This window comes from Erythrolamprus reginae, chromosome 7 (genome assembly GCF_031021105.1).
Source record: "Erythrolamprus reginae isolate rEryReg1 chromosome 7, rEryReg1.hap1, whole genome shotgun sequence".
In the NCBI taxonomy this organism is placed as follows: domain Eukaryota; kingdom Metazoa; phylum Chordata; class Lepidosauria; order Squamata; family Dipsadidae; genus Erythrolamprus; species Erythrolamprus reginae.
Window position 1 is genome coordinate 37,512,945 of NC_091956.1, and position 26,920 is coordinate 37,539,864.

The following is a 26,920-nucleotide window of genomic DNA, read 5'->3' on the forward strand; positions in this document are numbered from 1 at the left end:
AAAATATTATTTTACTGAAAGAGTAGTAGATCCTTGGAACAAACTTCCAGCAGACGTGGTAGATAAATCCACAGTAACTGAATTTAAACATGCCTGGGATAAACATATATCCATCCTAAGATAAAATACAGAAAATAGTATAAGGGCAGACTAGATGGACCATGAGGTCTTTTTCTGCTGTCAGACTTCTATGTTTCTATGGGCTAATTTGCAAAAAATCATTTGAGCCTTTCTAAAGCCTTTTGGCATTCCATCGTCCACCTGACTGGCTGAGAGGGTCTTGGCTTAGTAGGGGCTGACCCAGTCTTTAGTAATTCGGTTAAGGGTAAGGCAACTTCTGCGAAAGCTGCAATGAATTGCCGGTAAAAAATTGCAAATCCTAAAATACTCTGTAATTGCTTGTGTGTGCAGGGAGCTTGCCAATCAAGCACTGCCCTCACCTTGGTTGGGTTCATCTCTATGCCTTCGCTAGATATGTGGTATCCCAAATAGTCTACTGACGTCTGGTGAAATTCGCACTTGGAAAGTTTCACATAGAGCTTAGCAGACAAAAGTTTCTTCAAGACTTGCCTCACCAATTTGGCATGGTCAGGGAGGTTCTGGCTGTAGATAAGGATTTCATCTAAGTACACAAGAACCCCGTTGTAGAGGTGGGCGTGTAGAACTTCATTTATGTACTGCATGAACACCGCAGGGGCCCCTTTCAGGCCAAATGGTATCACCCGAAATTGGAAACTCCCTAATGGGCAGTTGAAAGCGGTTTTCCACTTATCCCCTTCCTTTATTCTGATGCGGTAATAAGCCTCCCTTAAGTCCAACTTGGTAAAGTATTTTCCCTTGGCTAGATGATTTAGTACGTCCTTCATGAGGGGGAGGGGATGAGTGTTCTGCACACATACCACATTAATTTTCCTGAAGTCAACGACTAAGTGAACACCTCCGTCCTTCTCTTTAAAGAGAACAGGTGCTGCTGTCCTGGAATTTGCGGGCTGGATGAATCCCCTCTTTAAATTGGTGTCTATGTAGTTTCTCAGCTCTCCCAATTCTTTCGGTGACATTGCGTACATCCTAGGTTTTGGGAGAGTTGCCTCTGGTTCAAATTCTATTGCACAGTCTGTAGGTCGGTGAGGGGGCAGTTCATTGCAATCTTCCTCACTGAAAACTCTTCCCAAGTCCTTGTATTCCTAGGGCACCTTCAGGAGATCTGGAAATGCTCTTTCCTTCATTGCAACTGCTGCTAAGGACCCAGCTGGCTCTTCCTGGGGAGGAGGTTTTCCCCTGTCAGTCTCTAGAAAAGGGTTAGAGCCCAAGAGGATGAAAAGTTTATGATGTCCACCCTCCCAACGAAAGGTGGGAGTCCATTTGTCCATCCAGGCCAGATCCAATATAACTGTTTCCTAAGTATCTGTGATACTTAGCTTGCAGCTGTGAGGCAATTCACAGTCCTTCTTCTTTCACAAAGTGAAATACACTTTGCTCTGGTTTAGTTTCAAAGCAGGGAAAAATCAGCACACAAAAGGTCAAAGTCAGTAAAGCAGTCACGAAACACAACAATCAGATAATCCTCCACAATGGCCAAACCCACAGGCTGCTCTTTATAGCAGCCTCACTAATTACCACAGTCCCACCCAACCACAGGTGGCCTCATTTTCTTTGATAATAATCTCTCAGTTGTTGTTGCCTATGTATCATTCTCCGCATGCATAGCTGTATCATTAACTCTTGTTCTGAATCCAAGGAGGAGCTAGATAATTGATCTCCTTCTGAGCTGTCTGCCACACTCTCCTCCTCCCTGTCACTCATGTCTTCTTGGTCAGAGGAGCCTTCATCAGTGGATTCCACCGGGGGCAAAAAAGGCCTGCAGCATGTGGATGTCTCCCCCACATCCCCAGTCCTTGGGGCAGGAGCTGGGCCAGAGCTAACCACAACAATACCCTTCCTATATACTTTTCCTGTGTCTACTCTACATTGTCCGTCCCCCCCCCCCATTTTGGAATTACTGCCTTTTTTGCGTTTTCTCTTTTTTTTCTTGACGTAACTATTTCGTAGACGTATGTGACTTATTTACTGGATATTCAGACGCTACTCAGATGACATTTCTTATATCAATAAGACTTGTTATTGGATATTTAGACATTGTTATTGGATATTTAGACATCGAACATTTGGAATATTTCATCACTTGGATTTCATCATTATTGGATTATTTCAACAACAAAGACAGACTATTCCCCTCTGATTAATTACCCAACTGTTTAATTACTCTGAATCCATTTCGATTTCATTAGACATAACTGCTGACTATTGGGATTAATTTACTTACTGAATTATTACATCACATATTGGATTAACCTGGGATTGCATCACCTAAAACCAGCCATACAACTTCTACACTTACAGGATCTATTGCAATTTACTACAAGCAACTAATAGAACCCTATAAATACCTAAGAAGAAATTACTACTATACTTCATTACTGCTGTTATTTTTTCTATTTAGAAAACTATTTAATACTTAAACTTAAATATATATTGAATTTATATTACATTTATATTAACTTAGATTAATGTGTATTACTTATTAGCATTGCTTATTAGATATCTTATAAATTAAAACTTGAACCTGTATATCTCTCTTTCTTTTCCTTTTTTTCTTGTTGTATTCCTATATTTATAGAATTACTATCTTAAAGATATATAAATAATAGATACTTAGATACCTTTTACTCACTTTTATAGAGAACAGGGTTAATCTATTTGTACCTATCTACATAAATTTATAACTTACTATAGTAGATAATATACCTTTGAATTAATTAACTAATTAATTAAACAAAATATATATAACATATTTGTTAAAGTTTACTAAATACTGTAATATATAGTAGAATTGTTCTATAGAATTTATTGATCCTTTTTGACAATTTGATACTTTCATACTTTGTCTTATAATTTGTACTCTCTTCTTAAAGTACTAATATTTACTACTAACCATCTTTACAAATTCCCTTTTATAACTAATTCTCAAAACTGTATGATCACATTGGACCTCATTTTGAACAAATTCAAGATGTCCTCTTCGACTCAATCCACTATAACAAAATCTTGGAAGAAGAACACACCGACTCCTATTTCCCAGCATACCACAGGAATGGCACTAGCAGAAAAACCATCTACGGTGCAACCCTCACAATCAACACCGACAATCAATTTAAATTCACTCTTTGACATGATGATTACGATGCAAGAGTCGATAGACCGCAACTATGATGTCCTAACTGGATCTATGGGAGCAATAAAGGAGGACATTAAAAAAATAGACCATGTGGGACACCTTGATGAGCGCATGGAAAAACTTGATAGAATAATGGAAGAAGTCCAAGGGATACTAACACAGAATGTCCAAAGAATAAAAAACATAGAAGAAACTAACGACAGGGTAAACACGCGGCTACAATTCAATGAAGCAAGAACTGAATACAGTGATCCCCCGCTCGTTGCGAGGGTTCCGTTCCAGGACCCCCCGCAACGAGCGGGTTTTTGCGAAGTAGCGCTGCGGAAGTAAAAACACCATCTGCGCATGTGCAGATGGTGTTTTTACTTCCGCAGCGCTAGCGAGGAGCTGAAGATTGGGGGCGGCGCGGCTGTTTTAAAACGTCGCCGCCGGCATGGTGGGCTTCCTAGCAGCCCCCCAAACCCAGGTTGGGGGTCCGGGGGGTGCTGGCAAGCCCCCCATGCGGTGGCGACGTTTTAAAACAGCCGCGCTGCCCCCAATCTTCGGCTCCTCACTAGCGGGCAGGCAGGCCGTTCGCTGGCGCTCCCTCTCGCCGCTTTGGAGCTGAGTCCTGAAGCGAATTCGCTTCAGGACTCAGCTCCAAAGCGGCGAGAGGGAGCGCGGACAAACCGTTCGCTGGCGCTCCCTCTCGCCGCTTTGGAGCTGAGTCCTGAAGCGAATTCGCTTCAGGACTCAGCTCCAAAGCGGCGAGAATGAACGGCGTGGGCGGGCGAAGGGCGGGCGGCAGCGAGGAGTTTGCGTGGGCGGTGGGGAAACTCCTTGCTGATGCCCGCTGCTCGCCCTCCCGCCAGCAAGAGGGGGAAGACCCAGGGAAGCCGCCCAGCAGCTGATCTGCCGGGCGCCATCTACGCATGCGTGCCCATAGAAAAAAGGGCACGCATGCGCAGATGGTGTTTTGACTTCCGGGTTGAAAAATCGCAAATTACCCTGTTCGCAATGGTTGGGGACGCAATAACCGGGGTATTACTGTACATCAATAAAACTTAGAAGAATCAATAATTAACCTGGAATTAGAAAAATCACTGTACAGTGGTCCCTCGACTTGCGCGTTCTCGATTAGCGCGAAACGCTGCAACGCGGTTTTTCAAAAAATATTATTTAAAAAAATAAAATATTAAAAAATAATTTTTTTTTAATTCTGTTCCCTGAATGGAGACCGCCGGCCGCTCAATCGGGCCGGCAGGGAACAGAATGGAGCCTTCCGCGGCGGGGCTGGTAAGGGGGGGAGCCGAGGGGGGAGCCGAGCCCAGCCCCGTGGCATTCGCTTTCCTCCCGCCGGCAGCCGACTGATCGTGGGCTCCTTCGCAACCTCGGAGAGCTTCCTGGTTTTCGTGAGCTTTCATGCCCCGGAAGCTCTCCGAGGTTGCGAAGGAGCCCACAATCAGTCTCGGCTGCGGGTGGGAGGAAGGCGAATCCCCCGTGGGCTCCGTTACATCTTCCGCTGCCAGCCAGGCCATGCTGGCGGCAGCGGAACAATCGCTGGCTGTCAACTTTTCTTTTTAAAACTGGGCAGGAGCTGACTTGCCTCCCCAGTGCTAAAAAGAAAAGTTGACAGCCAGCGCCACGCCTGGCTCGACTTCCCTGGCTGCTTGGCCGGGGAGGCTCGGCCGAAAGTTGCTGGAGCGGCAGAGCCGAGCACGCCTTCCGCCCGGGAAGTCCTGCCCCTTCATCCCCACCCCTCGCCCCTGTGGTCGGCGGGGATGAAAGGGCAGGACTCCCTGGGTGGAAGGCGTGCTCGGCTCTGCCGCTCCAGCCGCTTTCGGCCGAGCCTCCCCGGCCAAGCAGCCAGGGAAGTCGAGCCAGGCGTGGCGGCGGCAGCGCTGCTTCTCCGGTCGCCCGGTCCTCTCCTGCCTCCTGCGCCGATGTTCCCCGCTGCGACGGAAGGCAGAAGCTTGGCTAGGGAGGCTCGGCCGAAAGCGGCTGGAGCGGCAGAGCCGAGCACGCCTTCCACCCAGGGAGTCCTGCCCTTTCATCCCCGCCGACCACAGGGGCGAGGGGTGGGGATGAAGGGGCAGGACTTCCCGGGCGGAAGGCGTGCTCGGCTCTGCCGCTCCAGCCCCTTTCGGCCGAGCCTCCCTAGCCAAGCGACTGCCTTCCGTCGCAGCGGGGAACATCGGCGCAGGAGGCAGGAGAGGACCGGGCGACCGGAGAAGCAGCGCTGCCGCCGCCACGCCTGGCTCGACTTCCCTGGCTGCTTGGCCGGGGAGGCTCGGCCGAAAGAGGCTGGAGCGGCAGAGCCGAGCATGCCTTCCGCCCGGGAAGTCCTGCCCCTTCATCCCCACCCCTCGCCCCTGTGGCCGGCTCATCCAGGGGGGCGTGTGTGGACTGGCAAGCGGCAAGCGGGAAGACCAAGGGAAGGTTCCTTCAGCCGCCCAACACCTGATCCGCTCCGCAGCGCGGCAGCAGCGAGGAGCCGAAGATGGGGTTTCCCCTTTGCCTTTACCCCATCTTCGGCTCCTCGCTGCTTCCGCGCTGCGGAGCAGATCAGCTGTTGGGCGGCTGAAGGAATCTTCCCTTGGTCTTCCCCGCCGCCCACACACAAACTCCACCATCTGCGCATGTGCGGCCATGAAAAAAATGGTGCACATGCGCAGATGGTGTTTTTACTTCCGCATCCAATATAACGCGGAAATCGGTTAGCGCGGGAGGTCTTGGAACGTAACCCCCGCGCTAACCGAGAGATCACTGTACTTCCTACACTTTCAAAATGTTACGGAATTGGAACACCAAGATCTCCCCCACACAATGGCTGAGATATTTGCAAACATAACTGGCAAGACTCCCCAAGAAATGATTGATCATACAGACAAAATCTATCGAATCTTGACATCTTATGCAAGGCGCCACAGACTTCCAGGGAAGTTCATATAAGATTTCTCAAACGAAACATCCGAGACGAGGTATATAATATGTCTAAAGAAAATAAGGTATCTTATAAAGGAAGAGAAATTGTTGTTCTTCGACAAATACCAAGGCGTGTCAGAGACAAAGGAAAGCCGTATCAGATGATAGTCAACAAATTAAACAAGAACAATATTCCATTCAGATGGCTTATTCCTGAAGGCATAATGGTGACTCTGATAAAAAATACAAAATCACATCACCTGAAGAAGCAAAAGAATTCTATGACCAAATGTTCAAAACAACAGAAGACATAAGATCAAGAGAAGACGATAATAGAGATTAATTTATCTCTGAAGACCTTAGCTCAGAGGACAATTTATTAGATAAGGACCCCCAAGTAAAACAACTGGACGACGAGAGGACCAACAACCCGAGCAAAGGCAGAAGCCCAAAGAGAGAAAGTGAAGGAAGTCATACACTAACTCATCACAAAATCAGATCGTACTATTTTCTACTAACATCAATGGTTTAAATTTGCAGAAAAAGAGAATTAAAATTTTTCACAAATTAATCAATTATAACTATGATATAGTATGTTTCCAAGAAACACACATTTTAAAAGATGAGGTGAATTTACTATATTTTCCCAGTATTGGAGAACTATTTACCGCATCGGCCTCAGTCAGAAAAAGAGGCATAGCAATACAGTGGTACCTCGTGATACGAACCCCTCGTGATACGAACCTGGGGTTCAGAAATTTTTTGCCTCTTCTTACGAACTTTTTTCGGCTTACGAACCCACCGCAGATCGCAAAATGGTGCTCCACTTGGCGCCGCCGCCCATCTGTCACCTTTTAAAACAGCCGGGGGGCTTCTTGGCGTTCTCCTGAACGCCGGACCCGGAAGTTTGGGTTCGGGTTCCAGAGGCCGCCGAGAAGCGCCCGGCTGTTTCAGAAGGTGACAACCGGGCGGCGGCGCGCGGCGGAGCACCATTTTTGCAATCGGAGGTGGCGTTTTTGGCCGATCTGGAGGCTGGAAAGGAGGTGGGGAATCCCAATAGAGAATTCCATGGGCGGAGATTTGACGTCATGAAGATGTCCGGATTTCTGAAACAGCCAGGCGCTTCTCGGCGGCCTCCGAAACCCGAACCCGAACTTCCGGGTTCGGCGTTTGGGAGAACGCCGAGAAGCCCCCCCGGCTGTTTTAAAAGGTGACAGCCGGGCGGTGGCGCCGAGCGGAGGGCCATTTTGCGATTTTTTTTCTTTTTGCATGCATTAATTGCTTTTACATTGTTTCCTATGGGAAACAATGTTTCGTCTTACGAACTTTTCGCCTTACGAACCTACTTCCGGAACCAATTAAGTTCATAAGATGAGGTATTACTGTATATGTTAAAAAGACCTTTTTTCCAAAATTTATTTATGCTGATCAAACCGATCAAACACCTATAGTACAATTAAATTTAGGATATAAGAAAATTAACATTATAGGAATATATGCCCCCTCCACCAACCAATCTATCTTCTTTAAAAATCTTCATTAAAATTTTTTAGAATTGGATATAACAAATTTTATTATAATTGGAGACTTTAACTCCATCTCAAACAGAATTAAGGACTATAAAGGCACTTCCAAACACAAATTAAAGAAGATACTTCCAAACACAAATTAAAGAAGACTCTTTAGCCTATGAATTTGCACTAAAAGATATTTGGAGATACTACCACCCTGACTCTAAACAATACACTTTGTTTTCCCCACCACACAAATCTTTCTCATGTATCGAGATGGCTTGGTCCAACATACAATTTTTAAATGAAGCTATAGATATACAAATACAGAACACTACCTGGGCAGACCATAACCCTCTACTAATAATTTTCAGAAAACTAAAAAACAACCAATCACAAACATGGTCCATGTACTCATCAATTATTAACCAACAACAATTCCAAGAAAAAATACAACATGAACTAACTACTTTCTTTGAATGCAATTGTAACGGTGAAACCTCACAACAAGTTTGGGATACTACCAAAGCCTTTATTCAAGGAATCTATACAGTGTTCCCTCGATTTTCGCGGGTTCAAACTTCGCGAACAGTCTATACCACGGTTTTTTAAAAATATTAATTAAAAAATACTTTGCGGGTTTTTTCCCTATACCACGTTTTCCAACCCGATGACATCATATGTCATCACCAAACATTCATCTGCCTTTAATAAAAAATTTTAAATAAATTTTAATAAATAAACATGGTGAGTAATAATCTAAATGGTTGCTAAGGAAATGGGAAATTGTAATTTAGGGGTTTAAAGTGTTAAGGGAAGGCTTGTGATACTGTTCATAGCCAAAAATAGTGTATTTACTTCCGCATCTCTACTTCACGGAAATTCGACTTTTGCAGGCGGTCTCGGAACACATCCCCCGCGAAAATCGAGGGAACACTGTATATCTTACTCATCAAATAAAAGAAAAACAAGAGAACTTACAAAAACTAAATATATCTTTAGAACACACGGAAAGGGCTTTGCAAAGGACCCTCAAAATACCTCAACACTGGCAGAAATAAAAACCATTAAACATCAAATGAATTTAATAACACAACAGCAACTTTCCCATAAATTAAAAATGGCAAAACAAATCTATTTTGAATCCACCAACAAACCGGGTCGATGGTTAGCTTCCAAACTAGCTCATCAAAAATTAGATAAGAACATCGAAACATTATACAACAATTTCGGACACTTGAAATCTAGTAATACTGATAAAAGACAAATAATACACGACTTCTATGAACAACTGTACAACACCGTAGGAATAGATAATAAAACAATACTAAACTACTTATAACAAACTGAAAAAATGCTAATAAAAGATGAACAAACACTTATGCTAAACGATGTAATTACTATTACGGAACTCCAAATTGCTATTGCAAAACAAAAAAACAATAAAACTCTCGGTCCTGATGGAATTCCCGCCAAATTCTATAAATAGCATATAGATATATTTCAACCCATAATATTACATATTTACAATTATGCATTGTTACACGCCAAATTAGCTCAATCTTGGTCTGAAGCATACATAATGTTAATTCCGAAAGATAACCAGAATAGGGAACATCTCGAAAATTATAGACCAATATTATTGCTCAACACTGATTATAAAACCTTTACTTCAATAATCACAGACCGTTTTAAGAAAATATTAAACACTATAATTCACTCAGATCAAAATGGATTTTTGCCCTCAAGAAACATAACAAATAATACAAGAATAATATTAAACACCCTTGAATATTACGATAAAAACTTTGATAAACCAGCAGCTTTAATGTTTATCAATTTAAGGAAGGCATTTGATAGTTTACAATGGGAATATTTTACTTCACAAATTGAATATATGGACTTTGGTGAAAATTTCCTTAATTTAATTAAAACTATTCTCAACAATCTGCAAAAATTCTTTTCAATAATGAAATTACTGAAAAAATACCAATAACAAAAGGAGTACTTCAAGGATGTCCCCTAGCTCCATTGATTTTTATTTTGGCCATTGAAACACTCTTAAATAACATAAGAAACAATAATTTAGTCCAAGGTATCAACATTAAAAAAGAACAATTCAAACTACAAGCCTTCGCGGACGATGTTGTCTTCATTATACAGGATGCAATAGAAATGGCTCCGATTTTACTAAAGGAAATATATAAATTTGGTGAAGTAACCAGTTTAAAAATTAATAAGACAAAGACTCAAATTCTAACTAAAAACATGTCCCCAAAACAAATTATAATTTTGGAGGATTCGATTAACATAAAGATAGTTTAAAAGATCAAATACTTGGGAATATGGATGACGTCAAATTATACTACCATAAAAAAAGATAATTACGATCAATTACTTAAAGAGGTACAGAAAGATCTGCTAAGATGGTCAAATCTGAAACTCTCCCTGATGGGGAAAATATTCGCTATTAAATGCAACATCCTACCAAGATTTTTATACCTCTACCATAATTGGTAGATAATTGTGAAGAACAAGTTAAAGGCTGCATGATTTCTTGGTGCCAGAATTTTGGCTACATGATCAATCTAGTAGAATGGGATAAAATATGGAGCACCAACTACAAAAGGACACTAGCAATGTCCAATAAAGAAAACCAACTAAAAATGTTTTACCGATGGCACCTCCGGCAAATGTTTTCGAATTTATCAACCAAATGTTGGAAATGTAAAGCAAAACCAGGGACATATTACCACCTATGGTGGACCTGTACCTACGCTAAAAAATTCTGGAAGGATATTAAAGCTCTAATGGACCAAGTCATATCAATTGATGTAACACCCAAACCGGAGTTATTTCTACTAGAAATATTTAGACAAAAATTCACATGTCAAGAAAAATATATTATATTATAAATTCTAGGAGCTGCCAGAATCATATATGCTCAAACCTGGAAGCAGGGAATAATCCCCTCAACTCTAACAGTTATTACTAAAATAATGGAATGTGCTGAGATGACCAAAATTACTATGGAAATTCAAGACAAAAAAGAATCTGATTTTATAAAATATGGGATAAGTGGTATCAATGGATTGCAGCAAAAAAATACCAATCCGTTACCTGTTAAGATTAGTAAATGCACCCCATCTTTTACAGCTCTAAATGAAAATATTAGATACTATTATAATTAATCCAAATACCAACAATAACCAATTCAACATTAAAGATAAAATATTTGTAACATAATTCTTTACTTCTCTAACTACTTCTATCTTAACCTATTTTTTATTAACTTTTTATATTTTTTTTACCATCTACACCTACTACTCCAACATACTATTATGTTGCATATCCTACAAACGTCTGCAATCATTCAGATTCACTTTATCCTCTTTCTTTTTTTCTATACTTGTCTTTTTCTATTCTAAACTTCCTTTTTGATTCCCCCATTTCTTTCTTTTTTTCAGGGTCTATTATAATGGTGGTCTACTTACTACTTAGTTACTTACTAGTTAGCATATACTATATGCAAATACTTTATATATGTTGCAAATACACTTTGTATCTATTGCTATGAAATGTAATTCTTTTTGCAAGATAATTACTTATATCATTCATAATTTTCCATATATTTCAGAATTACTTTTACAATGATGTAATCACCTGCCTATCATCTTTACTTCTTTTGACCCTCACCCCCTTCCCCTTTCACCCCTTTTTAAATGTGAAATTTAATAAACTATTTTTTCATAGTAAGAACCCCTCAAATGAGGAAAAGTGAATCATTCACAAGTTTCAGACCTGTAAAAGTCAATTAACCACAAATTTCAGACCTGTAATACTCTTTGGGTCAAATAGACCCAGAACTGTATAGTAACTGCGCCCACCAAAAACTAAGAAAAAAACAAAACAAAAACACTCATAGTAAGAACCCCTCAAATGAGGCAAAGATGAAAGGATTAAATTAGTTATTGAGCTAAGATGTTAAGATGTTTTTGTTTTATTATAAATAGGAAAAGGGAATATAAGGGACTAGATTTTATAATTTGTAGATGAAATATATCTCATGTGTGGTTAATTTTAATTAACTTAGCAAAGAACAGGATAAAAAGTACATATTGAAAGTATTATTAGCGCTTTTCTCTCTCTTTGAATGTTTAACATATCTAAGAAATATTATTAATTATTATTTTAAGCATTGATTCTGTGTTTTTTATTGCTCATGTTGTTTTATTGTATGCTGAAAGAAAAACAAAGAAAAATTTTATACCCAGAAAAAAAAATGAGGCAAAGTCACTTAATCACAAGTTTCAGATCTGCAGGAAAAAAATTGTACAGGATCTCAAATTAAATTTCGGGTCAAATAGACCCGAATAGAATATAAGGGTTAAGACAGTCAGGATGACCTGTGAAGGATTTTGCTGGGGAATTCAGAAGGGCTGCCAGCAAGTTGAGAGAATGGCCAGAAGACTTTTGGTCCATACTGTTAAAAATGCTCTTGACCCAGATTTGAGAAAGGCTTGTGAAATGTGTGTGTGTGTGTGTGTTCCATGGGCTATTCAAAAGTGGTATGCCATGGCTATCACTCTGGATGATATTATTCGTGCTGAGAAGAAACATACCCCCTTGCCGTACCCTACACAGACCTTTAAGATGCCGTCGTTTCCCTCGTCAGCTGGGCCACACTTACTCAGAGGCCATGAGGGGAATAAAATGCTATCGGTGAGAGCAGACTGGCCATAAGGGGGCTGACTGCTTGGCCCCCCTCTCTCCCCCCAAACCCTAAGCCATGCTCAGTAGCAGAAGGAAAACCTGGAAAAACCTCGGAGCCGCGTCGCTGGGCTTTTCAAACAACGGAGCTCTTCCTTCCTGAGGATTTCCCTGAGGGTGAAGAAACCATTCCTTCAAGACTCACCCCTGACTGGAATGATAGTGGAGTAGATGACCCCATAGTGAGTGAGCCCGTCCATCCGTTCCTCATTAAAGCAAAGATTAAAGTAATGACCATGGGGGAGGAAGAAATACGAGCTCTTATAGATACAGGGTGCTCAAGATGCCTTATCAGCAAAACAGTATTAGAGAAATTAAAAATCCAAACCAGACCTTTAGCCAACCCCATCCATTTCCAACAAGTGGATGGCTCACTAGTAGGCGGAGTTCCAGCTACACTCCTGACAGAGTTAATGGAGTTTCAAATAGGCAGAAAACATGAATTTCTGAAGTTGACAGTCGTCCCCAAGATGTCAGAACCAGTCATATTGGGTCTGGCCTGGCTGAGCAAATGGATCCCCACCATTAGGTGGGAGGATGGATATCTCAAGCTTGCCCTCCACATCGGCCCTACCCTTCTTCCAGAGACTGGCAGGAGGAATACCCCTCCCCAGGAGGAAACAGACGGCTCCTTAACAGCTGCTGCGATGAAGGAGGAAACACTCCCAGATCTCCAAAAAGTGCCCCTTGAATACAGAGACTTGGAAAAAGTTTTCAGTGAGGAAGATTGCAATGAACTGCCCCCTCACAGACCAATAGACTGTGCAATAGAATTTGAACCAACCTAAAAAGGGGATTAATTTAGCCTGCTAATTCCAGAATAGCAGCCCCAGTTCTCTTTAAAGAGAAAAAGGATGGAGGGAACCGCCTAGTGGTTGATTTTAGAAATTTAAATGCATTGTGCGAGCAAAACACTTATCCTCTCCCCCATATGAAGGACTTACTCAAACCATCTAGGCAAGGGGAAAATATTCACGAAATTGGATTTAAGAGAGGTTTATTACCGCATCAGAATAAAGGAAGGAGATGAGTGGAAAACCACTTTCCACTGCCTATTGTTATGCCATTTGGCCTGAAGGGAGCCCCAGCTGTGTTCATGCAGTACATAAACGAAGTCTTATATGCCCACCTTTACAATGGGAGGCTCGTGTATTTAGATAACATTCTTATCTATAGCCAGAATCTGTCTGACCACATCAAATTGATGAGACAAGTCTTGAAGAAACTTTTGGCAAAGCTTTATGTAAAACTTTCCAAATGTGAATTTCACAAGACATCAGTAGACTATTTGAAATACCACATCTCAAACAAAGGCATAGAGATGGACCCCACTAAGGCGAAGGTTGTGCTTGATTGGCAAGCTCTCTGCACACACAAACAATTACAGAGTTTCTTAGGATTTGCACATTTCTACCAATAGTTCACTCCAGCTTTCACTGAAGTTGCTTTGCCCCTAACTGGGGCAACCCCTACTAAGCCCAAACAATCTCAGTATATTAGGTGGACAATGGAATGCCATAAGGCTTTTGAAGGGCTCAAAATATTTTTTTTGCAGAGGAGCCAATCCCGCAACACCCTAACCCAGAGCGAAAGTTTGTGATTTAGTCAGATGCCAGTGATGTGCCAATAGGGACATCTGCTACCGTGTGCATACCTTTCCAAAAAGCTGACCCCTACCGAAAGGAGATGGGCCATATGGGAAAAGGAAGCTTTTGCTATACGTGTGGCACTGGAGACAAGGAGGCATTTCCTAGAAGGCAGAACAATTCCTTTCGAGGTGTGCACTGATCATAAGAACCTTGAGGCATTAAAGACCCCTCGCAAGCTTTCTCCTAAGCAAGTTTGCTGGGCCCAGTACTTCAGATGTTTCAACTTCACACTGAAACATATCCCAGCTAGGAAGAATCTCTTTGATGAGGCTTTGTCACAAAAACCCCAATATAAAAGCCAAAGAGAGGAAGAAAGCCATCCAATCATCCCATGTCTTCCCCTACCTTTGGGAAGTAAAGAGAAAGTTGCACCTGTCCACACCTGAGACCAAACTAGGAGACAACCCTCACCAAGGGAAAAGGAATGGGAGAACAAATTGAAGTAAGTGTTGCCAACTGACCAGTGGTTCAACAAATCCTAACACTGAGGGAAGGGTTGGTTTGGAAGGGAACCAAATTATATGTGCCTTCCTGCCTGTGATTAGAGATTCTCCAACAGAGTCATGATTCCAGATTAGGGAGCCACTTTGGGTTCCTGAAAACATTGCATCTGGCGCGGAGGCAGTTCTGGTGGCCTAGGATGAGAACAGAAGTCAAAGATTATGTAAGGACTTGTGCCACTTGTGCCACCAGAAAACAGCCCCGGAAAACCTCCAGGGTTGCTGCAGCAAGTCACCAACCCTAGCAGACCCTGGAAAGAAATAGCGATGGATTTCATCATGGAACTCACTGAGAGCAAGGGTAACACTGTTATTTGGGCTGTCATTGATTTATTTTCCAAACAAGATAATTTCATTTCTTGTTTGGGACCACCCACAGCCAGACATCTGGTTACGTTATTCCTAAAACACATTTAAAGGTTGCATGGATTCCCCTGTAGAATCATATCAGGTTGGGGGGTTCATCTATGCCATTGGTTCCACCCAATGGCAAGAAAGAATTCATCTATGCCATTGGTTCCACCCAAGGTCTGCGTTCCACCCTTCCACAAATGGAGCAGCTGAGAAAGCTAACACCCTAGCGGAACAATACTTCAGATGTTATGTGAGTTACCAGCAAGACAATTGAGCTGAACTGCTGACTTTTGCGGAAATAGCATAAAACATCTCCGTACACAGCAATACGGGATTAACTCCTTTCCAGGTCATCGGCGGACAAGATTTCATTCCCATGCTGGAAGTACCTAAAGAACTTCCCTCATCCGTCATGTTGGTGGAATGGATGGAGAAACTGAAGAGAGGATGGGAGGACACCAAGAAAGCACTGGCAGAGGCAGTGCAAGCCTACAAGAAACAAGCAGAGAAACGCCAGTCTCCAACTCCCTTTTAGATTGGGAGATAAGGTTTTCCTGTCACCAAATACATTTGGTTAAAGCTGCCTAGCAAAAAGCTAGGTCCTAAATTTCTAGGCCCTTTCCCAATTGTGAAAGTAATCAACCCGGTCACGGTGCAGCTTGCATTGCCTAGAATCCTAGGGACAATTTACTCTGTATTCCACTGCAGCCTGCTTAAGCCAGTGATTGGGAACAACATCAGGTATGTATACAGTTGCCCCTCCCCCTGTACTAATACAAGGGGGAAAAGATTTTGGATTCTCACATTTTCTGGGGTAAATTGCAGTACTTGATTCATTGGAAGGGGCACCCTCTGTCGGAGGCTACCTGGGTTAAGAGTTGGGATGTCAAGGCTGATAGGTTATCCAACCAAGTCTGAGTGTCCCTATGGGGGGGGGGGGTTAAAAGCGGGACTAACTCCTATTTGTTTTATTCTATTGTTTCAAGAGGTGGTTCTTTGCAAAGGGTGTAGTGGTGCCTGTCAGGCTGAAGACATCATGTGGAGTTAGAGACTTTGACCTGCCACAGTAGCACAGTATTAGGGGAATTGGGAGGGGTAGTTGAATGAGAGGGGAAAGTTACTAGCCACAAGAAATTCCTTTCTTAGAGCCCAAGGTCATCTTTTGTTCTGTATCAACTGAAGAAAAGGGGAACACAGTGGAATCCCTGCACACAGACTGGTCCTCATGGTGAACCTGTGGGTGTGTGGATGTGGGATGAACCTTAACCTGGGTGAGGTACTGGAAAGAAGTTAGTATCGGAATGGCAATAGCGTGACCAACATGGCTCTGATAACAAATGAAACCTTATGTGAGAGAAATGGACTGGAATCTGATTTATTTCTCAGATGCTATTTGGGATGTTGACATTCATCTTCCCCAAGATATGTTCTGCCCGGAGAGATTTGAGGTGATGGGAATGGGTGGCCACATTGTCTGTCAGGATGACCATTGGGTGGTCTGCAATCAGATGGGAGAAGTGCCAAAGCGCTAATGTGGCCATCCTCAGCTCCTGGAAATTGATGTTTGTTTCCCTCAAGTCTTTGGTGGTCCAGTGACCCTGGGTCATCAGGAAGGAGGTGTGAGTGCCCCATCCCCAAAGGCTGGCATCTGTCGTGATTGTGATACCCATCTTTTCCCTGAAAAGGGACCCCCGTAGAAGGGCAGGAGATGTCCACCAGTCTAGGGAGTGACGTACCTTGGCTAACGGCTGGACCAACTTGTTGGTGTGGCTGGTCTTTGCTTTTTGAAATGGCAGCAGGAACCTCTGCAGTGGGTGGGAGTGTAGCCTTGCCCATGGCACCACATGTATGCAGGGGATGAACATTCCCAGGAGACTGGACAGATGGGATAGCGGCAGTGTTCCCTCTATTCTTTTTGGGGGGGGGGCGGAAAAGTATAGTGTCTGAGCAGCAGTCCCTTTGGGACTGGGCGGCACAGAAATAATAAATAAATAAATAAATAAACAAACAAAACACCCACCCTGTTTTGCCTCAGAGAATTTTAAAATAAAATACTGTACTGTGTGTCTATAACAGTGAGCTCATAATAGGGCAACTCTATCAATATCAAAATGCCACTTAAATAGTTGAGCTAGTTTCAAACTAGATTTTGATTTTCTTTCTCTCTTCCTTACTCCCATTCTTTTTCTTTCTCTTTTCCTTCCTCTCTTTTTTCTATCTGTTTCTCTCTCTTCCTCTGTTCTTCTCTCTCTCCTTCCCTCTCACTCTTTCCCTCTCGGCTTCTGGGCAGGTTTGGAAAACTCTGAGTTGATGATGATTTTTAAGTGAGCGATTGCTCACTGCTCAGCTTAGAGGGAACTATGGATAGCGGTACACAATGTTTCAGGTGGATGAGATGTACAGCCTTCATGATGTTGCATTGATGGTCTGGCGATAAGAAGACCTGGCTTGACTGTATGTTGATGATGGTACACAGATGCTGGAGTGAGGTTATTATTTATTAGATTTGTATGCTGTCCCTCTCTGTAGACTCGGAGGTTGTGAGTACTAGATGACTCTTTTTGAAATTGATGGACAACCCATGTCTTTGGAGCGATTCCATTGTAGTGTGGAGATCGGCTTGCACTTGACTGGGTGACCTTCACAGTAAAATTATGTCGTTCAGATATGCCTGGAGATGGATTGAACAGTTCTCAGGTCTGCTGTCACTACGTCCAAAAGACTGGTGAACGCCACGGTCCGAAAGGCATTGCCCAATATTGAAAATGGTTCCCTGCTAAGCAGAAGCGGAGGAACTTTTGTTGTGTGGGATGGATCAGGACATGGAGGTAGGCCTCCTAGAGGTCTATTGAGGTGAGCCAATCATTGTGGCAGATGCAGGCCAGGATAGACATCAGGGACTGCATCTTGAATCTCTGGTACGTCACATAGATATTTAATTGCCTGAGATTTAAGATCATGCAGCAACCTCCTGAGGACTTAGGAACTAGGAACACAATGGAGTAAAATCCCAATCCCTCTTGTCTTTGAGGCACCCATTCAATGGCTTAGATTTGCAAGAGATTGTAGATCTTCTGTTCCAATAGCAGTCGTTTGGGGGGGGGGGGATGAATGGGGCACTCGATAAACCTGTTTTGAGGTGATAGTAGAAACTCGAGCAGTAGGCCGTATTTTATAGTGGCCAAAGCCCAGGAGTCCGTGGAAGTGGTCTCCCACTGGGTTGCAAACTGTTGAAGTCTGCCTCCAATGGGAAAGGTCTCAGGAGGAGTCACTTAGACCTATGATATCCCTTGGAGGCCGGTCCTGGAAGGATAATCTGGACTGGGATTGCTGGGGGAACTGTCTGCTTCTATCAAGAAAGGCAGTTCTGTCCTGTCTGAAGGTTCCCGATTATACAACCTCGGGGCTGGGTGGGGCCCCAAGGAAGTGTCCACATGAAAGGGCTCCCATCACAGGTATGGTGCTGATCTCCTGTCTGCCCTGTGATAGGCCCTCGGGAGAACCTTGCGCTTGTCCTTGTCCTCAATTAGGATAGAGTCAAGGATACTCCAAAAAGCTTTGTGCCCTAAAATGGGGAGGCTGCAAGGCGCCATTTGGAGCACATGTCAGTTTGCCAATTCCTGAGTCACAGTAGGCGATGGGAGACCATTGTGGCCACCATGGATCTAGATGCGAACTGTGCCGCGTTTAAGGTTGCATCCGCTGAGAACTCCACTGCCACCAACAGTTTGTTCAAATCTTGGTGGATTCTCGCATCCTCCGGGCCTAACCTAGCCTGCATGTCCCACAACCACATAATTGAGGTGTGATTGAAGAAAGAGGCTGCCGAGACTGCCCACAAGGCCCAAGCAGCCATTTGGTGGGATTTGCGAATGAGGTTCTCTGCTTTGCAGTCTTCAGGTTTAAGGCCCTCTGCCATATCCGCTGGTACCAGAGCATTGGAGACTAAGCTAACCACTGGCTGGCCTTCGAGAAGAAATTGAATCCACCTCTGGCCCAAAGCCGTAGAATTCAGTGGCAGATGGTCCAGGGCTTGCTGCTGGATGATCCCAAGAGTGCTTAATGCTTTCAATAAGGATTTTTGACAATGGGATAAAGTCTGATTCCCTTTCAGGCTGAGAAAAGAGACCGGCAGATGGATCAATGCCCACCGATTGCTGAGATGTCTTGGTGGCACCCCCTAGGTTCACAGTGGCTTCTGCCTTGTTCAAAAGTGTTTTAAACAGGGCTGGCTTAAATAGGCCCCAGAAAACCAGTTGCTCAGGGATGGCATCCTCATCTTCGGACAGGTCATCATCTGGATCACTTCTGTCTTCTCTATCCACCTGACATTGACTCCTGATCAGAGTACTGCACTGGAATAGAGGACCACAGATCCTGAGGTGTTGTTCTGGCTGGCGTGACAGATGGCCATTGCTGCATGACCGTGGCAATTCCTTGCAAATATGCGTCAGTTATCATATCCTGGATTGAAGGTGAAAGTTGTTGCCAAATGTCTGCACCCGGGCAGACATGGTGCCTGCCTGTGGTTTGTCTGAAGTGAGAGATGAGTAGGGGTGGTCCCCAAGTCTTAACCCATTGGTGGTAGAAGGGCTGGGGTTAAGGACATTGGTGCCCCTTCATGGCACTCTGGAGACCAGTCTGTCTCAGTGGCTGTCCCAGTAGGGTCTACCTCAGGCAAAAACAGAGATGTGCCAGGAGGCTATTATGGCAGGGTCATCTGGCCCAAGGGAACTGTAGTTGAGGGAATGGGGTCACCAAAGCCCTCTGTACCTGCTCCATTTGCCTTTTGAGAGCCTTTATCCTCTTCTCACCTTCCTTCCAGGAAGTGGAAGTTTGAGCAGCCTTGGTCTTTGACTTAGAAGACGTAGGCGACTTTAAAAACAGCGGCCGTTCCAATGCCGGCAGCTCAACCGGCTTGAAAAGAAAGGTGCGAATGACGCAAAGAGGCTTTTTAGCCTGCAGGCACTAGTGAAGGCAAGCTCTGTCGCTGAGCGTGGAATCCACAAGCTGAGACAATGGGGAGATCGTCAAGCCCAGTGGAGGGGTGGACCCTCACGACTGGAAAAGGTTGATCATGCTCTCTGCAGAAAGGGCTGTCTCCGATGCCCGGGCTTGCTGTCGGAAGCTACTGGGTTATATCCATGGAGGACAGTGACCCAAGGGAATTGCTTCATGCAAAAAAAAAAAAAAGGTGGTTCTTGCCAGCATACTGGCTAACCAGCCTGAATTTTCTAAACTTACCTGAAAAATTAAGGGGAAAAAGGGAGAAAAGAAGGAGAGTCCAACCTGGATTAAACACAGAAGTGTGGGAGAAAAAACTCATGTGTCTCTACACAACAACTGAGTTTTAAAAACTGGCCTTCTGGGCAGCTAGGAGGCATTAACCTATTGAATATTTAAATTTTAAACTCAGTCCCTAGCAACAGACTAGAGTTGAACCCAAGTTGGACTCTCCTGAGCTGCGCATTGGAGAATGGCTGTCCATCAACAATCACCATCGAACCTGACCCAGCTGGAGAGGATTTGCAAGGAAGAAAAAATCCCCCTATCCAGGTATGCAAAGCTTGTTGCCTCACAGCCAAAAAACCCCTCAAAGCTATAATTGCTGCCAAAGGAGCTTCAACAAACTACTGACTTAACAGTCTGAATACTTATGGCAATGTGATATTTCTGTTTTTTGTTGTTAATAAATTTACAGACATTTCTAAATTTCTGTTTTCATTTTGTCATTATGAGGTACTGAGTGTAGATTAATGAGAAAAAAAATGAATTTAAACAACTGTAAATCAGGTTGTAGCATAACAAAATATTCAAAAGTTAAGGGGGTCTGAATACTTTCTGAATGCATTGTACAAATACACAGAGAGAGAGAGAGAGAGAGAGAGAGAAAGAGAGAGAGAGAGAGAGAGAGATGCTGCAGTCTCATTCTACAATACAGTAGTTGAAATTAATTTTTTTTCTCATTAATCTACACTCCGTTCCCTATGACAAAGCAAACAGAAGTTTAGAAATGTCTGTAAAATTTATTTTTTAATTAAAATATCACATTGTGTGTGTATGCACACATATACAAGTTAATATCAATTTAAATATCTGTTTGCTTTCATAACAAAAACACTTATAACAGGAAAAAAATCTTAAGGTGCAAATAAAATGAAACAAACGGTTTTTTTTAAAAAAATACTCAGTTGGCACCTTTGGAGAAGTATAACATCTTATCTAAAATGAACAAACGAGTTTTAAAAGTTGATGTTAAGTGTACAAAATTGGTACCAAGCTCTGAAGAGTCACAAAAATGCACAATAACAATATTGTTAAAATAACATTATTGATAATACTTACAGAATCGCCTGTCTTTGCTGACACAAAATGACTGCTAGAATGACTTTCCTGGCAAAATTGAAGGTGTTTATCCATTTTTACAGTCCGTATATGTTCCAAATCAACTAAAAAAAAATCAGTGAGGAAAAAAAATAGTATAATAGTCAAACTACTACAGTCAGTATTTAAGAAAAATAAAACTCAGAGTCCTTTTTAAGGTTCAAAAGTGAATTTATCATAAATCAGAACTGAAAGCAATCAAGGTTAAAGCAAAGGCTGGAGAAAATTGTGTGATACATGCGTATATCAAACCCATTTTGACCCCCCTTTGGGAAAATGGCCAATCCCTAGTGTCCATGACCATCAGGTGGATGCATCCTCACTCCATGTCACGTTTATGAAATGTAACTTCTAACGGTCTCCTTCACGTCACCTGGTTTCAAGGAAAATGAAACTTATCTCTCTTCATAGGGTCTCCTGTTCTCTTCCCCCCCTCACCCCAAGACCCCTCCCTATTACTATTGGCAACCAAGAGTAGAGATATGCAGAAAACATAGCGAAGGTTGACATTCAGACCCCCTGGAACAGGGACTTTAGTCCTAAGGGAGACAAAAAACAACAACAACAAACAAAATACACAATTATACATTAAGGTTTCTCAGGGTATTTCACTCTAAAACGATCAATCTCCCTCTGGGCATTCATGTGTTTCTCATCCACGCATTCAGCATGAGATTGCAGGGAAATGTTTCCACGCCACTAAGTACTGAAGGTTGCCTCTATGTTTCCTAGAATCAAGAACTTCTTTGACATCAAAATGTTGCTCTACTTTGATGAGCAGAGGTGGAAGGGGATCTCCTTGAGCAGGATGCAAGTCGGATGTGTGCTAACATGAAACACTGGGTGAATCTTCCTTAATATTTTTGGTAGGTCCAACTTCATAGCTACCGAATTCACCACCTGCACAATTGGGAAAGGCCCCACATATTTCGCCCCCAACTTCTTCAACTTTTGCGTAGTCCTTAAAGAACTTCGTGGAGAGGTAAACTCTATCCCCCGCTTTGTAATTCACTCCAGAACTCCTTTTTTTGTCGACCTGCGCCTTATGGGCATTATGAGCCTCATCAAGAGCTTTATGAGCTACTGGCCAATTTGCTTTCAACTGGGTTACCAATTCCTTTAAAGAAGGATGTTTGGGCTCATCCTGGGGTAACTCCAGAATAGGTATACATTTCTGCCCATTTACCAATTTAAAAGGAGTGAATCCTGTGCTACTATGTAGCGAACTGTTATATGCAACTTCTGCGAACGGCAAAAGTTCGCTCCAATTGTCCTGTTGATAATTTAAATAACACTGAAGGTACTGCTCTAATACGGAGTTAGCCCGTTCACACCCACCATTCGTTTGCGGGTGGTGGACTGAACTCAACCCCTGCTTGGTACCTATCAAGCTCAAAAACTCTTTCCAAAAATCCTAAGTGAATTGCACCCCTCGGTCTGAAATGACTCTCCCATTTGGTCCGCAGGCACCTTCTGGATGGCTTTTATTTCCAGGTGTGCAATGGCCAAATCAATAAGAACCTGTTTAGCGGGATTCCTGGAAACCGGACAGCGTAAAAAAACCTCGGGGGTTGGGGAGAGAAACCTAATTGAATAGTCTCCCTAACCCAGGCGTCTGACATAATCTCCTCCCATTTTTCAGCATAAAGGGCCAGCCGGCCACTGACAGGAGTGCCAGATGGAGCCCCACTTGGAGTGTTGGAAGGGGCGACTGCTGCCACCATGAAATGGTCATTTGAATGGTCTGCCCCTGTTGAATCTGTCTGAACTCTGGTGGACCTGCCCCCATACTGATCTTGGGGTCTGGGAGGAAACCCCGAGGAGACAAAACTCCAAAAGGACCACCCCTGATATAGCATGTAGTGTGAGGGACCCCTCTTGGAGAAGGGGGGAACAATCTTCCTTTTATCTCTAGACTTAACTAGAATTGGATGTAAGGATTCTCCAAAGAGCTGTTGTCTTGTAAACGGGGAAGAGACAAAGCTCTACTTGTGACGGATGTCCACTTGCCACTGTCACAACCAAAGCATTCTTCTGGCCAGCACCAAGAAACCGATGACTCAGGAAGAGAACCTAACTGCATGGAGGGTACCATCCACTGAGAATTTGGCAGCCGTCAGAAGCTTGTTGATGTCCTGATGAGAGTGAACGTTGTCCAGAGGAACTCCTGAAGTTGTTATAGCCAGATAAGCAAAGGGTGGGTGAACAGCGATGCTGTAGTCCAGTGATGGCGAACCTATGGCATGGGTGCCGCAGGTGGCATGCAGAGCCATATCTGCTGGCACACAAGCTGTTTCCCTAGCTCAACTCCAACATGCATGTTTGTGCCGGCCAGCTGATTTTTGGTTTTCACAGAGGCTCAGGGAGGGTATTTTTGCCTTCCAGAGAGCCTCCAGGGGGATGGAGCAGGACGTTTTTATCCTCCCCTGGCTCCAGAGAACCCTTTGGAACCTGGATAGGATGAAACATGAGCCTTTTGGGCCCATCAGAAGTTGGGAAAGGACGTTTCCGGCCTCCAAATGGCCTCCAGGGGGCGGGGGAAGCTGTTTTTGCCTTCCCCATGCATTGAATAATGATGTGGGCATTTGCACATGCACGATATTGCTAATGCACGCTCTTTAGGCACCTGAGGGAAAAAAGGTTCGCCATCACTGCTGTAGTCGAAGCTCGAACTGACCAGGCAGCCACTTGATGAGCCTTTTTTGGAGGACTAACTCTGTCCTCCTATCCTTGGGCTTGAGGAGCACCTCAGACACCCCTTGCATAGAGGTGGTGGAATGGATGGCTGCGATAAGGGCCTCAATCGAAGGTAGTTGTAGAGGTCCTGCTAATTCCTGCTGAACATTGAAGTACCTTTTGTCCAGAGACGAGGGAATAGGCCCCATATGAGCCGGGGTAGTGCAGCAGGTAGAGTGCTGTACTGCAGGCCACTGAAGCTGACTGTAGATCTGTAGGTCAGCGGTTCAAATCTCATCACCGGCTCAAGGTTGACTCAGCCTTCCATCCTTGTGAGGTGGGTAAAATGAGGATCCAGATTGTGGGGGCAATAGGCTGGCTCTATTAAACAGTGCTATTGCTAACATGTTGTGAGCCGCCCTGAGTCTGAGGAGAAGGGCGGCATAAAAAATCGAATAAATAAATATCTGGAGCAGTCCACTGGTAGCAGACAGTATCCATGAACACAGGAGGTGATGAGATGACATCAAGTTCAGCCATCTCTTCCATAAATAACGGGTCAGTGATAAACATGGAACAGTTGTGGGGGGAAGAGGTAGCTTGAGGTTAGCAGAAGCTTTGGCCTTGTGCAACAAGGACTTAAACAGTGCTGAAAAAGGGTATGTAGTGTATGTATGTGGTGGATAAGCAATGAAACCTTCATCTTCTGAGAGGTCCAGGCCTAATTCACCCTCCTCTCTGAACAGATCCAAGTACGGGCCAGCTGAAGCTTTGCCGCGTACAGAGGTGGGTTGCTAAGGTGGAACGGTGATGTGTGCTCGCCCCCATGGCTCTGAGTGTTAGCGGCGTCCAGTGCAATTCTGCTACTGCAGCTGTGCAGGTAGCAGAATCACACGTGGAGAGGCAGGTGCGCCCATGTTTCGGTGCGGTTTTTTGCTTCCGCCGCCCTTGTGTCTTGCTGGAGGAAAGCCATAGAATGGGACGGAGATTACATGGGAAAAATAGGGAGTGTAGAAGATACATCATTCTTTTTTGTGTATAAGTTTCATTGTGTTCAATAAATAATTGTTGAAGGAAAAAAATGTGGTGCATTACTTTTTGGGCGAACCTCATAGTAGGATCTAAATGTACCATGTACAGGTAATCCTCCAATTTATGAATGTAAGAGCTGGCCAATTACATTTGTAACCTGAAGATTCATTAACTGGATGACATTAGATGAACATAATCCCTTCCTGCGTTACCCAATGCACAGGTTGTTAAGTACACATGAAAAGAAGACCATAGGGGCCCTAGTGCTTCCAACTACTCCAGACTTTCTCTGACTCACCAAGATGCTCCCCCTCATTCTGCCCCGCTGGGTCTCTACAGGCACTGAGTCTATGGAGACTCACTTATCTTTTGAAGATCTCACTGATCAAGCAAACTGTCTCCTCTCCGGCCTCTCTGCTGCAGTTTTCTTTGTCTGGTCCCAGCATTCCAAAAGCAGAACAGTGAGAGCAGAGACAGAGTGAGATGAACTGCCTGCTCAGCGTGGCTGACTCACCAAGGCTGTCTGTACAGGACACCCAATACGCTTTTGAAAAGCCCTAGTGAGTCTGAAGGAGTGCAAGATTGCATCCCTGAAGACATGTCCCTTTGCATAAGATTCTGGTATGAAGGACAGAGGCCTGAAGAAACACAAAGTTGCACTCCGTAAATACTTCTATTCTCCACACCAAAAACTTTAGCAAAGGGACAGAAACTTCTGGGGCATGTTTTCACACTGCTTCAGGCTTTCTGAAAGGGGCAGGAATAATCTGCTACCCTTCTATTGATATTTGGAAAGATGTGAAGAAATGCAACTTGTGGTTACTTTTTGTTGTGTTGCCAAGTCACACTTTACTTTGCCCTAATTGAGCTTACTGTCCTTTAAGAGACAGTTTTCTTTGGCCTATATAACCATCCAATGAAACAAGCAAGGTATAGTTCAAGCTACCAGCCATAGTTGCAGCTCTACAATTAGCAGTTGACAGCAAGGCCAGAAGCACTGAGTTCTAACATGTTTGGGCAACAAGCTCCGAGCATACCCCCTTTTTGAACCATACTTGGAAATGTTGTGTGACTGCTCCTATCTGCTCAGACATATGGTACATACAGTGTGCTGACACACATTCAAGAAGCCCAGGATTTATAAGCTGTTTTTTTGTTGGGTTTAGGACATTTAGCCTCCGCCAGTTAGATGAAGCTCTTTCCTCCGCAGCAGCTGATCGGCCGCTGCCTTCTCTCTCTCGCCCAAAGGCCCCTAGCTAATCGCCCCAGCCCTTTGGTCACAAAAATCCAAATTCAGCCACAGCCTTTTGGCCACATGGGACACTTCACCACCATCCAATCAGAACAGTTGCTACAAAATGCTACTTTTGGAAGGAAAGAATGGGACAGTTTGCTCTTTCATACACAAACACACACATTGAATGATAGAGAGGGAAGGGACCTTGGTGGCCATCTGGTCTGACCCCTTTTCTCATTCAGGAGACTTACAGAATGATAGAGGGGGAAGGGACCTTGGTGGCCATCTAGTTTGACCTGACCCCCCTTCTCATTCAGGAGACTTACAGAATGATAGAGAGGGAAGGGAACTCAGTGGCCATCTAGTCTGACCCACTTTCTCATCCAGGAGACTTACAGAATGATAGAGAGGGAAGGGATCTTGGTGGCCATCTAGTCTGAACCCCTTCTCATTCAGGAGACTTACAGAATGATAGAGAGGGAAGGGACCTTGGTGGCCATCTGGTCTGACCCCCTTTCTCATTCAGGAGACTTACAGAATGATAGAGAGGGAAGGGAACTCAGTGGCCATCTAGTCTGACCCACTTTCTCATCCAGGAGACTTACAGAATGATAGAGAGGGAAGGGATCTTGGTGGCCATCTAGTCTGACCCACCTTCTCATTCAGGA

The 26,920-nt window shown here is 43.9% G+C and overlaps 1 protein-coding gene across 2 annotated transcripts in view; it reads right to left on the bottom strand.

The window, feature by feature from the left end:
- Positions 1-26,920, bottom strand: part of RAB28 (RAB28, member RAS oncogene family) — a 326,361-nt gene that overhangs the window by 41,875 nt on the left and 257,566 nt on the right. For both annotated transcript variants that reach the window (XM_070757348.1, XM_070757350.1), the window contains exon 5: positions 21,269-21,372. In XM_070757348.1, the coding sequence (XP_070613449.1) occupies positions 21,269-21,372 (104 nt within the window). The remainder of the gene's footprint in view (positions 1-21,268; positions 21,373-26,920) is intronic.